Raw genomic sequence first — 16,805 nt, 5'->3', positions numbered from 1 at the left:
CTGTGGTTTTGCGGCTTGACATGTGGTCCACTCCAATCTCGGGCCTGCTCCTGCGTCTTAAGGTTCAAATATTTGAACTGTACATATGGTTGCGTTGTGTGTTTGTGTGCCTTTGCAATAGCCCATGGTATGGCGTATCTGGAAATCTAAACAGGTAGTCCGGAGCAACCGGGAACTGGGAACATGAAAGCCCGAAAATTTACAAGTCATCGACGGCGCCAGCGATGCGGTCAAAATTTGCATAATTTGCTTTCCATGTAGGCCCAGCTCATAAATGCCGGTGACTATCGTGACTATCTAACTCAGTTCCCTGGGGTCTACTACTTCCCCGATGTTTGCATTGCTTAAGCGAAAACGGTGTTAAGTGCTTTCGCATACAAAATTTACATGGCCCGACAATTTTTGAGCGCTGTATCGGCCATGTTGCTGCTTCAGTTAGTTGATGTTGCTCCTGTTGTCGCTGAACTCAATGCAGATTGTCGCCTGTTTTTGTTATTGTGCCTCTGCGGTTGTGTCGCTCAGCTTGACTTCCGCTCTTCCCTTTGTTTGCTCACGCGGCCCGTCAATATTTACCGTTTGCTACAAGGCAGTCCCGAACACACAGGACACGCCGCGCCAGCTGCCACGCCCCTGTGTTTGTAAACATCAGTTTGCTGCAACATTTGACTTGTCGGTGGGCCAGCTGATGTTTGCTCCAGTTAGTGCCCGAAAAGGTGAAATCGAGTGGTGCCGGGGTCAGTGATCCCTCAGGGCAGCCTGCCAGCAGGACACGCATTTCCCAACTACCCACCGCCCATTGCAATCAATTCACATTGTCATCCTGGTTTTCGTACATTTTATTAAATTTAATTTATTAACTTTAGCCTAATACTCAGATAAATATTTTACATGCAGTTGCTTAGCCTTTTATTTTTATTAATTTTATGCATTTTCCTTATACTAGAATTTACTTTCCCAGGGATTTTCGTGCTTGATCGGCAAACATCTTCGGATTTTCTTTTTCGTAGTTCTTTACGTATAAAATGCAAACTGGCTTTGCTAATTTGAGTCGTTTATTAATCCATCATTATGTAGTTACCTTAATGTTAGTGTTTCTTTAAATTCTTTATGATCTTCTTTATTACAATTTGAACTATGCTAAGTTGGAGCTTACAGCTAGATGAATTTGATTTAGATGTTGTAAATGCCTTAGTTACGCCTAAGTTACAAGCTAAATGGTAATGGGAGCTAGGTTACTCGAACTAAAGTCAACAACAATTATGAATTCGTTTACTTAGCTAAAAGTTTATAATTCTCTTTTGGCGCTTAAAGCTGTTTTTTAAAAATATATTAACAATTCAGTGTTTTTTCGATTTAATGTTAGGTATAGTTAATAGCTATAAGTGTTAATTGTATTCCGTAATTTACATGTCTTCTTAGGCCTAATGGATTTCTATGCTCAGCTTCACATTCGCCTTGAACCATTTACATGCACAGTTTATTGTTATCTTTTTACACGGTTTGCCATCGATTTGGTATCCTCGTATAATGTTCTAGGCTTCCTTAAAAGAGCGCCAGCAAAGGTAGCTCTTCCTCTGCTCTAAAATGAACTCCATTCATTTCTGTTTTCTGGCTCATCACATACAACTTATAGTCAATTTGTTTACCAATTTATCCCCGATTTTTCCATAGGTTTCCATAGTTCTCTCTTTTGATTTGCATTTCCCATTTTGACTCTGACTCTAGATTAGTTGTTCCTCGTGGCCTAGAGCTTAGCGTCAGAAGCGAGTTCCGGATCCGAGACTGCGATCCTGGGCAATCAGGACATCCTCGCCGTTCAACTGATGATGCACCTCTTCTGGCACGGTCTTTAGCAGCTGTGGCTTTCCCTGGAAAGGGATCGAAAAGAGAATGGGGACGAGATGAGACAATTTACCACAATAAAGAACCTTATTTAGCTTGGGGAATACCCACAGACAGCTCACTAAATAGCGCTGCTTTAAAATTAATGAGCCGCACATTATTTGAGTACTCGCAGCTATTACAAATTCAAGTTTCCCGCCACCCTGGCCAGAAAATTTGTACCAGCAAAAACACTGCGTATGCGTAATATTTGGCTTCAGAAGCAAGACAAAAACAAAAGTACGAAACCAACAAGTCTCCCAGCCATTTGCTGTGTTTTGGCCAACTCCCTCGGGCCAACACGACCCACAGTGTCAGTTTGGGCCGCCTTTGGGAGCCGGGCGGGAAAAACAAGGACCGCATCAGTGACAAACGAAAAGGAGCAGCTCAAGAAAAGGCAAAGCACAAAAAATGGCAAAAAAGGGAGGAGAGGAATAAAACATTTGGAATTCAGTCGCCGCTGCTGCTGAAGCTGCTGTTGATGATGATGTTGTTCTTCTGGCTTTCTTTTTTCTGGTTTTCTGCCCGAGCTGCTCTTCTTCTTATTTGGGTCATAATAATTGCAATCATTAGAGTCAAAAGTTGCCACACCGCAGTGTCCTTTTGGCATGAAATTGTTGTAAAAACGTAATTCTTTTTGTGGAACGAACATCAGCGGGGACAATGCAATGGCCGAGAAGCCTGTTGGCCCGGTCCACCAGGAGAAGAAGGACGAGAAGGAGCAGGAGCAGGACGAACGCACTGCGCTGCGTCGGGAGTATACATAATGGCGTATTTATAAAGCAGCTGACAGAGACAATGAATGGCAGGCACAGGCGGAGAGAGCAGGACAGCCAGCAGCGGGTTTTTTTATTATCCTGCAGCACATTCAGAGGTCATTTACCGCTTTGAACCCATTGAAAATGCCGGCGAAATTCCCTCACTCTCTCTTCAGCTGAGTTTAAAGTTGTCTGTAGAGGGATCAAAGGTTATGGATTACCAGAAAATTGCACTGTCACTAGGATGGGTTCGACTTTGCGTCATCTGTTGATCGATGACGCACTGGGGGCGGCTAATCGATTGAAAGGAGCGTAATGTAGGGGAAACTGTGATGGGAAACGGGAAAAAAGTCAGCTTTTCGAATCCAAAACGGAGTTATTTAGGCACTTTCTCTCAATCGGCGTTAAATATCTGAGCTCGAGCAGCTTCCGCTCTTAATTTTCAGCATTTGAATACCCTTTCGCTGGCGGCAATCACTTGAGCAGTTATCAGCCCAACCGCAAAAACCCATTTTCCGCCCCAGCGGCTACCATTTATAAGGGAAAAACGAAAGCAAAATTGGGCACAAAAGATGCCCCCGAAATGCGGGTGGACGGGGGGTCAAGATAAATGTTTCCTGCTGCCGCTCCCCTTCCCCCTTCCCTTTTCGCCTTTTGCCAGAGGAGCTGCCAAAAATCCTTGCCCCCCGAAAATCCACTTTGCATATTGATGCTTTCAACGTTTTGGACATTAGGCGAGTTGCCTTGACGACCGGCTCGCTATCAACAAGGCGCAGCAGGAGCGTCCAGGAATTTGGGAAGTACATCAAACTGACACTTACCACATCGCTGCCATAAAGGCTCATGCCCATGCCGACGATGCTTCCGTTTCCGCCATTGGCCGCTGTCAGCTGCTGCTGCTGATGCTGCTGCTGATGTTGCTGCTGCGGGGGCAGTGGAACCGAGCCGGGAACCGATGCCGCTGCCGAAGAAGTTGCCACCAGGCCCATGCACGTCACCGGCTGCAGGAGGCCATCGCCGGTGGTCACCATGCTGTGGGTGAAGATGGGCGGCGGCGGCGTCGGCGAGAAGGTGGCCAATTGTGATGGATGCGACATGGTGACTCCGGTGATGGTGCTGTTCGTGCCAAACATCGGGCTCGTCGAGTACATGGGCATGGGATGATGTGCCAGATCGATCTGCGGTGGTTTGGTAGAGGAGCAGAGGAGTAGGTAATGAGGTTTTAGTCATGTGATGATTTATATGCTGCGAGTTAGTCACGAGTTTCAAATGGCCAGTTAGAGGGTTGAAACAAAAGTAATTGATCGATGGGCAAGGTAAATGATAATGTTGCATCTAAACATGGGAGGTATATACACCGCGGAACTTTATGTCTATGTATTTTGGCCCCACTTTGGGCGGCCATTAATTACTAGTAGCCCCACGTTGGGCGCCAATTAAATCGTTCCATTTGATTATTAGTTAAGGAAGATAAATAGTGTAACCGATACATCAATCGAAATATAGTCCGAATTCAAATGGGTTTTTAAATTCATTTTCAATTAAGCCATCACATTATACAAAAACTGCTTTATTCGAAAAATTGTTCACAGAAAAACTGATTTAGCTTTGAAATATAATATGGTTGATTTTCCGCTGTGTACTTCCGTGTTATTGTAAATCTGAGGAGTGTGCCAGTGGCCTGTATGTTAATATGTAAGTGTGGTTTCCCACGCATATTGCAGCCATCGCGGACTCTGCGGTTCCACCGCCTCCGTCTGCACTGTGTGGCGTTGTAACTGATAGTTAACAACGCGGCAGGCGTTTATTTAGCCAACATGGTTGCCATGGCATACAAGAGGCTGGCTATGTGGTGAGCTACTACAATAATTGGCTCATCGGTGGGCCGAGAATATGCGAGCTGGCTTGGTGGGAAATGTGTACACGCACCATGGTTATCTGCTTATTTCCGTAATTAACGTGTGTGCCTGGGCGAGGCATATTGACGTTGTTTTCTTAATGGGCACAACGAGATTTTAATGAAATAAATTTTTAGCGCTATGTAAATTAAAATTGATGGGCTGGCAACTTGAGACTACATTAAGGGCGTTCATTTTTAGCACGTTGTTTTTAAAGTTTTATACGTTTTGATAAAACTTTTTTGCTTTGCCTACTTAATAACATAATTAATAAATTTTAGTTGATCTATTTTCAATCTTCCTAGTACAAAATAAAAACAAAGTGATTTCGAAAGTCATTTACAGAGAAAAGGAAGTCGAGTGCCAACTAAATGTCGTGTAATTCTTCTTTGGATGTATGACAATAAAGCCAAACAATGTTATTAGGTAAATTGGTTGCCAGAACTGTGCCCATGTGGTTGCATTAATTGTTGTTGCTTCCCTTGTTTTCCCAACAACCTAGTTTTCTAACACGAGTGCTGTTTAAGTGCATTTGCTACCTGTCCGGCCTGAATCTATATCGATTCACCTACACTTGGCCATAACTCAAGTCTATTCAATTATTAAGAGGAATGAAAGCCAGTTGGGTAAACAAAGAGAAGAAGTCTCGCCTAGGACAAAGTCCCGATGGGAATGTTCCAGAAAATCGGAACATAACTTGTCTGCCATGACCAGACAAATGCGAAAGTGCTCTTCTCCGCTTCCATGGCTATCAAGTTTATACCTTCCCCAGTCAGATTCTTTGCAAATCTGCGCTCAGCTCCTCTACTGAATTTCCTGGGCAAATTCCATCAAATACTTCACTTGCTTTCAGCGAGGGTATTCTCTGGTCATTATTTCATATCTGTCGGATTGGTCTACGTCTCCTTAAACCCGATTTGTGTAAACGGAGTTTTCAGCACTTTATTTGCTTGCAGCTCCATTTGTTTGGGCTACGGTGCGTATGTGTAATATCCAGAATTGGTTTTCGATGGAAGATAAATGTTTTCCATGCAAGGACTGCATATTTTTTCTTATTGGCTGCAAGCTTTGAATGCCGGTTTATTGATTTGGCCAGCTCCTCATTGTGACAGGATGATAATTAATTTTTGTGGTTCAAAAGCATTTGTCTACCTATCTATTTTCTTTGGTTCTAAGGGTGTAATTTGAATACTCAAATCATACAGATAATGAGTGAAATAAATTATGTTTATTTTTAGCAACAAATAAATAACTAAAGTAACAACAAAATCATAACAAGCTTTCGGCTTCAATTCTAAACCCTTGTGGCGTATCCTTGAACATAGAGATTTGCGGCTCCGCCCACATTGTCCACCACGGCCCCTGCCACATAGCTCCTACCGGAAGTGGTGGCCGCCTGCAAGTCGGCCAGAATCTCGTCGTCCATCATCACATTTACCTGCGAGTAGATGTTCGGCTCCGCCCGCTTAAGTTCCGTCTGCCTTCCCGGCCGTCCCAGGGTAGCGCTGCAGTAGGGGGCCATCCGCTGAACGCTGACCGGGGCACCCACCAGCGGAGCGGTCAGTTCGCTATAGCTGAGCTCAGTCTGTGGGAGAAGAAAGTAAGTAAATAAAATATATGAATTTAAAAAATTTTTTAGTAAAGTAAATCAAATAAAAACACCTCTTAACGAGGTAAAAAACTAGTGACGACCGCACCTTCAACATACAAAAGTTCTGATATCAACATTTGTGACGAAAAATTATTACACTCGTCATTAAATAGACTTTCTAATATTTTCTTATTCGGCCCGCCCTAGCAAACTATTCCAGCCTTTTTCCCTTTACAGGCATTTTCTATTGCAGCGTGACGAATGAGAAAAGATTAGAAAGTCTATTTAATGACGAGTGTAATAATTTTTCGTCACAAATGTTGATATCAGAACTTTTGTATGTTGAAGGTGCGGTCGTCACTAGTTTTTTACCTCGTTAAGAGGTGTTTTTATTTGATATCAGAAGTTTTTGTTTGTTTACATTTGCTCTCATAGGAGCTAATATATACATTTAAATTTAAATTGGTCTATCATAATTTTTAAACTATTGTATTTTAACAAATTAAGGCCTCTTTACACCTCAGTAGGAATTTTTCAAATGGAATTTCATATGTTTCAAGCCCGTTAACATAGTCTGTTGTTATTTCGGTGAAACAATTTTAAAAATCTGGCTTGGTCTGACAAAATTGTTGTATTCAAATGTACATTTCCTGTTATTATTTGGTTAAAATATCTCTAAAAAATGTTGCAATGTCTCACAACATTTAAAAAAACGTAATTTGCAAATTAAAACTATTGTGTCTGCTTTTACAATGGATGATAGATTTTATTTGAATCTTTTCTGAGTGCATTATTGGATCTCACTAATTCTATATTTTTTTTAATCGTACGCACTAGCGGTTTTAAAATCCTAATATTTACAAATAATATTACATAGCTGCATCCATATATTGGTTTACGAATGGTTTATTGTTAGATGATCAAAAACAAGTTATATTCCCATGGTCTGTGCTATGGCAGAACCTTTGCCTATAAAATCATCCTGCCAATGAAAAAATCGAAGACAAGTTCTAATTTTACAATATATTTATTTTGCTGCACCAGTGATAAGACATAAGTTCATTGGCTGACTTCAGAAAATCTCCTGTTTGTATTATCCACAGGATCTGTGGTTTTCTTCATCTTCTTCTTATAAGCCTTGTTTCCACCCATGGGCTATTAAAAGGACCGCTTTTTGAATGGGAGGGCTGCATGGAATCCTATAAACAAGTCAGTGCGCATGGTGTTTACGATTGAATCCTCTTTGTTGCATTGTTTTTATTTTTTCGAGCTCCAGATATTTTTTGGGACCACAATCACTTTGACAACAAACGAAATGAACACCATTCATTTCATATAACCTCTCATGGAATATGTACTCACACACATATTCCAATCGAGTCAAATAAAATAACCTTAACAGATCAAAGTTCTGTTACTGTCGAGCAAATGTTAAATTTTACAAGGGCTTCTATTCAAAATTGTTTTAATCTATGTTAAACATATGAGGCTTTTCTTAGAATCTTGACCAAATTCCATTTGAAGTGTAAACTCGAAATGAAAAATGAAATAGAAAATGGAATCTATATCATCTCAGATTTTGAAATTTGTATGAAAAATTGGATTCCATGTGACATTCCATCTGAACTGTAAAGAGGCCTTTAAGTTAAAAAGGCGTTGAAGTATTTCAAAATACCTTTTAAACGAGGTATAGCACATGTCTGTACCTTTAGTAGTGTAGAACTTACAAACTAACGAAATTTAGCTATTTTTAGCTTTTTCCCGCTAAAGTAGCGGCTTTTTCCAAAAGTCGTAGAACAAAAGATTCCTATATGGAACTCTTAAGTGCAAATTTACTGATTCCATGACCCTAAAATACAGTTCGGATACCCTCCCACAAAATTCAATACTCAGGGAGCGTTAATTGTTCGAGCTGGCAAAAGTGGCTATTTTCGTATAAAAATAACTTTTAAACGTGACTTTTTACAGTAATGTGTTATATACCAAAAATTAAGGAATCTCAAGGGCTATACAGTTTACGGTTTTAAAGAAAATCGTTAGAGCCGTTTTTGAGAAAAATAAAAAAAAGCTAAAAAAAAAGTTTTAAAAAATTGTCTTTTGTTCATATTTTTTTAATTATTACATTTACACAAATTGCATATAGAAGGCGTTTATAGCATTTAAAAATACCTTTCAAACGAGATGCAGCACAAGTCTGTAGCTTTAGTAGTATATAAGTTACGGATTTCCGAATTTTAGCTATTTATAGCTGTTTTCCCGCTAAACTAGCGAGTTTTTCCAAAAGTGGTAGAACAAAAGTTTTTCATATCGATGTGATGAACGTCATATCAAGTTTTCAAAACTTAAAAAACATGTTTTGGACAAACTGACAAACTGACAAACTGACAAACTGACAAACTGACAAACTGACAAACTGACAAACTGACATACTGACAAACTGACAAACAGAATTAAATTTTCATTTTGGGAAGACGAAGGAAATCTTATTTTGGCTATAACTTTTGAACGGAGCGTCGGATTTTGACAAATGACCCCTCATTCGACGGGTATTTTCAAAAGGAATACAACTAAAACATTTCGAGGGGGCATTTATCCCCACCGGCCCCAACAGCTCCAAATTTCGAAATTTTCACTTTTTCACTTTCACCGCTCTCTCACCCAAGCCAATTAATTTTCTTAGAGTCTTGGTATGCAATCCTGTTAGTTTTCGCAATACCTTTCGATAGGTGTATCATTCATTATAATCGGACCATCACAGTTGATTTTCATTTCTTCGTGTATATATAGTAGTCGCCTTCGCACACTCTCCTGGTGCGCTTCGTCACTACATGGACTGCCGTCCATAGTGATACAAATTGTTTGGGAATGTTTTTGGCGTTACTGATGGTAGCAATACTGAATATTGCATTCTTGTTTATTATCAATATATATAGTTTACGCTTTGGATTGGATTTATATGAATTTTAATCAACTAATTTCAAAAAATATTTTTTTTTATTTCACGCTTTCAAGAACTTATGAATCTCATATATGAGATATATGCAATATCACATAACCAAAGTAATATATATTTTGGAAAATATTTTGTACTATTAGATCTATTTCCCAGTAATGGACTGAAGGATTACTGACTAGAACATTCAAGTTTTTGATTGTCTGCGCGGCTTAAAGCTGATATCCTACTACAATTCGCGAATCGGTCCTGACTGCTTTATGTCTGCTGTTGGTCTGTTTGTTTAGGCCAGACACCGCCCACATGCGGCGCCTGTTTGTAATGTGTCTGCTGCTGCTGGCCCTGCCCTTAAGAGCCATTTTCCACCCAGTTCCCCTCCGCTTTTCCACCATCGAGGCACACACTTGGCCGTTTATTGCATTTCGAGGTTGCATGAAAGGGGGGTGAGGAAAAGGAACTGCAGGAGCAGTGGGTATAGAAACAGGATGCGCACATCCTTTGCCTCCTTAGCGGTGGCTTGCTGCTCCGTAGTCTCGAATCGCGCTGGGTCCGCCTGCAACTTATTTTTATTAAATTCGCAAATGGAAAATTTATATTGCTGCAGCTGCTGCGGCTGCCCTCGGTTCTCGGTTCTCGCTTACTGGCTCCCACTCCTTGGCAAAAAAAAGGGGCGTGGCTGGCCCAGAGAAATTTCTACTTAAATGATTTTCAAATTATGTTGGTTTCTTCGCTTCTCTTACAATTGCAGATGATGCTGTTCTCCATTCCCATTGGAGCCATTGTTGTTTTCGTTCCTTTCTCTCGCGACCTTCAGTAGTTTTTCAAAGAAAAGTTTCGTTTTGTAAGTTGGCAATATTTTGAAATTCTTCAATGACATAGTTTAATGGCTGTCGAGCGAGTTTTAAATAGTTTCCATTTTAAACTATTAAATAATTACTTTTGAGACATTGCCGATATTTTAATATCTGATATAGTTTTCTTTAAGGGGCTTGCGTCTGATTTACAGCAACTATTTTATCATCATTTCCCGAGGCAAGGGCCATAAAAACCACTTAACCAAAAGTATGTGGATATCTGTTACCAAGTGAAACAATGCGGGGTGACCACCGGCAGGGGTCGTAAATTAATGCTCTGGCGAAGGCATCTCCGGCATCCCCGGCATATTGTAAAAGGTTTAGTGTCCGGGGCAGAAGTGGATTACGGTGTCCATAACTCACCTTCTGTTGCGGCTGCTGCTGGAGCTGCTGCTGCTGCTGTTGATTGGCATAAGCGCCCATTTTGCTAACGGGAATGAGCGTATTATACTGGATGTACTGCCCGTGGCCGGGGGGCGGGCCCGTCTTCTTGTCGACCACGGCGTACGTGGGCATCAGGTGATCATAGGTGCCGGAGGTAATCACCGCATTCTGCTCGGCCAGCGCCGCGGTGGCGTAAGCGCGACCATGACCCTTTGTCGTCCACTCGTCGTCCAGGTCGTGTCCGTCTGCGAAAATGAAAGGATTCAACCACCACAGGGCGCATGAAGGATTAGCTCGGCGAGCGTAATAATCGAAGCCACCTGTGGAAACTCACCCAACCCACCTTGCGGTATGATGTCCGGATTCTTGTCGATGCTGTCCAGGCTGCTCGTCACGTGGCACGTCTCCCGGCCGATGCGGTGCATATCCTGCACTGATTGCCCGCCATTGTGGCCCAGGGTGCCGATGACCAGGCTGCCATTGTTGTTGCTCGCCAGCAGGCCCAGACTCCCATTGCCGTTGGCCGTGGTGCCGCCCAGACCGCCCAGTCCGCCACCTGCCATTCCACCGACCATCCCACTGCCGTTGCCCGTGGTGGTGCCGCCCACGCCAACGACGCCGCCGCCGCCCGGATGCGAGTAATTATTGCGATCGCGCCCCGAAGAGCCGCGCACACGCACAACAATCACAATGATGAGGGCCACCAGGAAAACGCTGCCCACGATGCCGGCCAGAATGCCGAGGAATGGCCGGATGTCCTCGATGACGGGCGCATAGGCCAGCGAGAGGTCTGCGAGAGAGTGGCGAATGGGGAATGTAAAAAAAGGGGGAAGACCGGAAGGAGACCGAAGATTGGAGGATAAGCATGTGCTTCTCCATTTACGTACTCCTGCTCGTACACAGAGAAAAATGGCTATCATAAAATTGATAAGCTTGGTAAACATAGCTAATATTCAAGATGTAATGGGGAAGCCGAAAGAAATATTATGAGTTTTATTTAAGGGTGTTTATGTGCTCTAAAAACTTTTTAATAATTATGCATATTTAAGTAATTTTAAGGGAAATTAAGTTGATAATACATTTTCAGTTTTTATGGGAGATAAATCGATTTATTGGTACCTTATGACTAAATCAATTTATTCCTATAAGAGATGCAAATATATTTACAACTTGATTTAATTACCATTTTTTTTTAATTTTTTCTGATATTGCCATTTATTTTTCTCTGTGTACCATCTCTCCCACTCCCTCCCTTTCTTTCTTTATGTGGGACTGCATTGTTTTATGAGCTGCTAACTACGTTCCGTTCTTGGTCCAGTCCTCGTCCTTGGTCCTTCGGCTGTTATTGTTGTTGTCGGTGGCAGTTCCTGTCGCACGTGCCTTGAATTTAGTGCCGCCTTAATGAGCTGCATGTGTGTGGGTGCATGTGTACGTGTATTTGTGTGTGTTGTGCATATCTGCCAGTTGTAATCCGCCCCTAGGCCACGCCTGGTTTTTGCTAATTTTGGTCTCAGTCCTCGTCGTTGGCATGTCGAGCATTTTTAGTGACCCAACATAAAAAAAGGGAACAGGAAAATAAAACCATTCGGCATCCGGATTTATTTGTGCGGACTTGGTGGGGTGAAGTTGTTAAAGTGGATTAATGGTGCTATAAACCCAACAAAAAGGAAATTAGTCACAACAAATGTAAAACTAAACTAATAGGTACAACAAAGCGTTAGCAACAAAACGTGGGTAAAATAAATATTTTAAATTAAACATATAAATAACAACTAAAGCTAAATACACAAATGAAAAGTAATTGAAATTATAAACTAAATTAAAACAATAACATAACAAATTAAAGGCGTGTTACAGGTTAGACAAACGAAGGTAAATTAATAGAAAATTATAGAAAACGATAGTCCACCGCTACCTTCTTGCTGGTCAACGTCTTTGCCCTCGTCGTGGCTAATGCCCCTGCCCAAGTTGAGAAACTCGTCCTCGTCGCAAACGCAGTCGCTGGTCGTGGTTGCTGTCGCTTTTGATTTGGGATAGGCAGGCCTAAATCCTTGGAAGGACTTAGTGAATGTTATTTTAACTAAAAGAAAGCGTGCATTTTGAAATTAGGCGACAAGAAGTAAGGAAAAGGAAAAACAAACCATGTTAGGGGAACTTAAAGCAAATTAAAAGACAAATGAAGGGGCTGTAAATGCAAGCCCTCGCCAATTAATTTATAGGCAAGGAGCAAGGAACAAGGACTCAAGGGCCAGGACATGCATGAAATTGCAAACGCATAGAGACTGAGAACGGGGTGGCAGGACAGCCCGCATCACTCGAACTAAGGGAGGGATTCATTTCTGGGAGATTGGGATACTAAGAGACCCAGGGGAGTCCTGTGATTAAACTCACCCGTCTGCTTCTCGGGATCCTTCAGTGTGTAGACCTGCAAAATGGTGGCGTTGCTACGGCCCTTGCTGTTGTGGGCGATGAGAAAGACATTGTATCCCATCCCAGGAACCAAGCCGCTCACCTCAAAGTACGGTCGCCTGTAACGAAGTTGAATCGATATTTGAATGTCCAAATCAAGAACGGGAAAACCGCAAAAAAGGGCCAGAGCAAAGAGCAGGGCAAATGGGTTTCGCCGAAGGAGCAGCATCTGCTAGCTGGATATTCACATGGCGAAGGACATGGACGTAGCCATGGATGTGGATGTGGATGCGGACCTAAACGTAACCATGGCCATGCGTTCTGTTCGATGCCACGGCTCGTTGAGCTTGTTGTAATGCAGAAGTCACACGGCGTGTGATTCTGATTGCTCCATGTCCATTCCACTCTTTCCCAGCTTGCGCTTCTGCTCCTCCTCCTTCAGCCTTCGAATCCGAACTCACTTTGATTTCGAAATTTTGGGATGGCGTGTCGTTCCGTTCATGTAGACCTCCATTATAAAGTCCTGCTGCAGGCCGCCGTCGAAGCCCTCGATGCATTCGATTTGGAATCCCGTCGATGTCTGGTTGAGCACCGTGCAGTTAAGCAACGGATCCGGCTCGCCTGTTCGAGGGCAGAACGAAAGAAAAGAGTCGGATATTTATTATTCCCTGGCTCGGTGGCAGATCAAGCAACAAATTGCATGAATCCCCAGCATTTGTCTACAGCTTTTGCATGCGCATATTTTCGCGGAATAGCCCCAAAATCAATAAGCTAACTCGGAGCGCTGGTTTGACTAATCCAGCAGCCAGAAAAGCAAAGCGCCAAAGTGCCAAAGTCATCGACAAATCGCAGCACAGCGGGACTTTTCAAAACCCAAAACAAAACATAAACAAAAAGCGCCGACAGCCAAGCTCTTTCCCACGGGTAGAAATTTAGCTGATGGAGCTACAGATACCGATTAGATGATTATTTAAATTTTACTTTAAAACGTGTCAAAAAGTATGCAGTAAAAAATTTTCTATATATGTGCAGCACACTTTTAGACAGCTTTATTAGAGAATTATAATCTCTAGTGAATTTGAGTAGTTATAATATATATAAAATAGTATACAAAATATTATAATTATTTTTTGCATAAATCCTATAGCATCTCAGATAAATAGCATAACCTTTCCTTAACTATTAACATAATTGCTTACGTGCAAGGCTCAACATTTGTATAATTAATTGCTAATACAAAAATCGTATAGTGTATAAAGCAAATTAATTGCATCACCGAATGAGCCCCGCATGCCCTAAAAAGCCTGAAATGAAGCCAACGCTGCCGGCACGCGAGCTACCAAGGCAATGGCACCACATAGCCCCCTGACAGGCGATTCGCCCACTTCCCACTTTCTGGTTGCTACTCACCTGCCGGGACTATTGTGTATACGCAGGGTTCACTTTGATCGCCAATTTCGTTGGTTGCCCAGCAGAGCAGCGTTCCGTAGTCCTGCGAATGCAAAGGAGAAATCGCAAACACGGGCATCAGAATGAGTGTGGGTTTACCCTTTACCCAGCCCAGAGGATGGAAAGGATGGTGGCGGAGTAAGGAGGAGTAAGGCAACCGGGTTGAGTGACAATGCATTTCGTTGGCTTAATTTATGCATGCACTGCGGCGATGGCGACGCCGTTGGCGACACACCTTTTCAACCTTAATTGAAAATTCAAAACCGCAACTCGTTTGGAAAATTATGTGCCGGTGGCCCTCAAGGGCGTGCCACGGACTGATTTATATGACCTCCAGGAGGACCAAAGGACGAAATCGAAATCGGTAAGGGGAATGGGAATGGAAATGGGATTGGGTCTATTTCCGCGATTCGAGTACGAGTACTTACATTCTCCGTCATGGGCGTGTAATGGGCAATACTGCGGCCCCGATCCACGGCAACCTGCGATGCCGGTATGTCAACGGTTTCGCCCTGAGTTGCATTGAATTTCCAAACGTAGCTCGCCTCCGCGGGATTGGCATCAATTTCACAGGCCACCTTCACAGTTTCATGGCGGCCCGAGCTGTAGGAGATCCGCTGGCGAGGTCGGCAAACAGGTGCAACTGCAAGGAGTAGACACAAAGAGCATTGAAGACATCTGCATAATTAAAGGGAAACATTGGCCCAGCTTGAGCTTGATGTTTGGGTTCAATCGACGAGAATCTCCAGCATTTTCACCTTTAAATATTTAATTATTTAAAGAAAATGCCGGCATTGTCGCCCCGTTTGTGGTTGCATTGTTGCTGCTTAATTGATTTATTTGTCTGATTTACGGGAAAAATTCAATTTGTCTGTGGCAGGATAAGTCGCACACACACGGAGACGGATGTTCAGGACTCTTGTCCTGCCGAGTCGTCCTGCTGTAATTGCATTGTGTAACGTGTTAGTTACAAATTGCAATCGAAAGATCCAATTCGTTTTAATTAAGCTGTTATGTAAATTAACACACTGCAGCTAAGGCTGTCCACTCTCACTCACATCGTATGTCCAGCTGGACGGGATTGCTCTCCCCGTCGCCCTCCCGATTGCTGCCCACACAGGTGTAGATGCCACTTCTCGCCCGGCTGGCATTCTGGAGCACCAGGCTCTGGTTGGACACGGCTATGCCTTCGGCGGGATTGTTGGCCAGTATTTCACCCTGAAATCGAAATCGAAAGCAGAAAGTGAAATGTAAATTGAAAATGGTACATTCCCTCTACATATATAAACTTCTATACATTCACCGCCCTCTTCTCGTGTGTGGCGTAATAATTTATTGAATCGAATTCAATTTGCCGATAACTGCTAAATTGAAATAAATTTAATTTCTCAAAGCTAATAACACTTTTATGCTGCGCCACATTGCGCATACGCCCCGCAGGCCGGAGGGCGGAACGCTACAGCTGATTGAAGGCCCGGTGGCTGCTGCATAAATTAGGACCGGGCTGCATAAATTGTTAAGTGCTCTCCACAGCCCCGGTAATTCGATAATAAATTGTGTTCGCCTCTGCTCTATGTGTGTGTGCGTAGAGAATTACATTTTTTTGCCCTTTGGCAGCCCTAAAATATGCAACAATTATGCGCTCCATCTAGGCCGGAGTTTTGGGCTCTCGAACCGCCGCCCGAGGCTAATGTATGTATGGGCATATAATGAAAATAATAATAATGCATAAAATTGCTCCTCTTGAGCGGTTACTTTCGTAAGTGCCCCCGAGTCATAATAAATTAGCCGCGACTTTGCAAAGGCAGTGGATTGGTGAATTTCCACAGGTAAAAGGCGTGTAAATTGGCATCTGTCTGTCACTTACGTTGTGCCGCCAGCTAACTTTGTAGATCCAGGGATTCGACTTGATGTTGCACTCGAAGAACACATCGATGCCCTCGCGCAGAGTGGAGTTCAGCGAATTGGTTCCCAGCTCCAGACTCACCACCGGAATGTCTGTGGATGAAAATTGGATAGAAGTCATTAGGTGTTGCATATAACCAGATCGGAATCGCAATCGGTATCGGGGGAAGAGCGAAAAGGAAAAACAGACTTTGCTGCCATGGTGGCTAATTACTTTAAATCGCCTGGCCAGACAAATAATAAAGCTGGCAAGCAAATAAAATGCCAGAAGCACGGGCCAAAGGTGTAATTACTGTGTAAGCCGCACAAATTAGCCAATTTAAGTTGCTGAAATGTTCAGCTCCACCTCCACTCAACTCTCTATCTCTTCTTTTTTGCTTTCTTGTTTGTTTATTATTACCAGTACACTTTTTCTGTTGGCCAGCCTGGCAATTAGGCCTTCAAAATGGTGTTTGGCTGGCGGAGAAAGGGAAGCCTTTGGGGTAACGGGGCAACATTTTAACTTGATTAATTCAAAATTGGTACGCGAATGCGAATCAATTAAGCTTATTAAGCAATCTATCAAATTGGGCAAACAGAGCCCCTCAGCATCCCCGACCCGAAGGCTCCGCTTTGCGGCGAATGAACCAGATATTTCAATCGAATCGCGTGGGGCGGGAACAAAAAAGGGGAAAAGTTAAAAGGTAAGCAACAAAACCGCACTCCCAAGGCAAACAGGAAGCG

General features: G+C 42.9%; 1 protein-coding gene across 3 annotated transcripts in view; it reads right to left on the bottom strand.

Moving 5' to 3' along the window:
• Positions 1-828: 828 nt before the first annotated feature.
• The window catches only part of side-VIII (sidestep VIII), a 70,735-nt gene continuing 54,758 nt past the window's right edge, over positions 829-16,805 (bottom strand). For 2 of the 3 annotated variants that reach the window (XM_070213638.1, XM_070213639.1), the window contains 11 exons: positions 16,045-16,175; positions 15,236-15,395; positions 14,606-14,820; positions 14,139-14,220; positions 13,190-13,349; positions 12,711-12,847; positions 10,654-11,109; positions 10,299-10,564; positions 5,976-6,122; positions 3,461-3,817; positions 829-1,868 (listed from right to left, as the gene is read on the bottom strand). In XM_070213638.1, coding sequence (XP_070069739.1) covers positions 1,758-1,868; positions 3,461-3,817; positions 5,976-6,122; positions 10,299-10,564; positions 10,654-11,109; positions 12,711-12,847; positions 13,190-13,349; positions 14,139-14,220; positions 14,606-14,820; positions 15,236-15,395; positions 16,045-16,175 — 2,222 coding nt within the window. In that variant the 3' untranslated portion in view covers positions 829-1,757. Of the gene's footprint in view, positions 1,869-3,460; positions 3,818-5,975; positions 6,123-10,298; positions 10,565-10,653; positions 11,110-12,234; positions 12,400-12,710; positions 12,848-13,189; positions 13,350-14,138; positions 14,221-14,605; positions 14,821-15,235; positions 15,396-16,044; positions 16,176-16,805 lie in introns of all 3 variants that reach the window. The other variant, XM_070213637.1, reaches the window with a different exon arrangement.

The sequence above is a fragment of the Drosophila takahashii genome, chromosome 2R, assembly GCF_030179915.1.
Source record: "Drosophila takahashii strain IR98-3 E-12201 chromosome 2R, DtakHiC1v2, whole genome shotgun sequence".
NCBI classification, from domain to species: Eukaryota; Metazoa; Arthropoda; class Insecta; order Diptera; family Drosophilidae; genus Drosophila; species Drosophila takahashii.
This window is presented reverse-complemented; position numbering and strand designations above follow the sequence as displayed.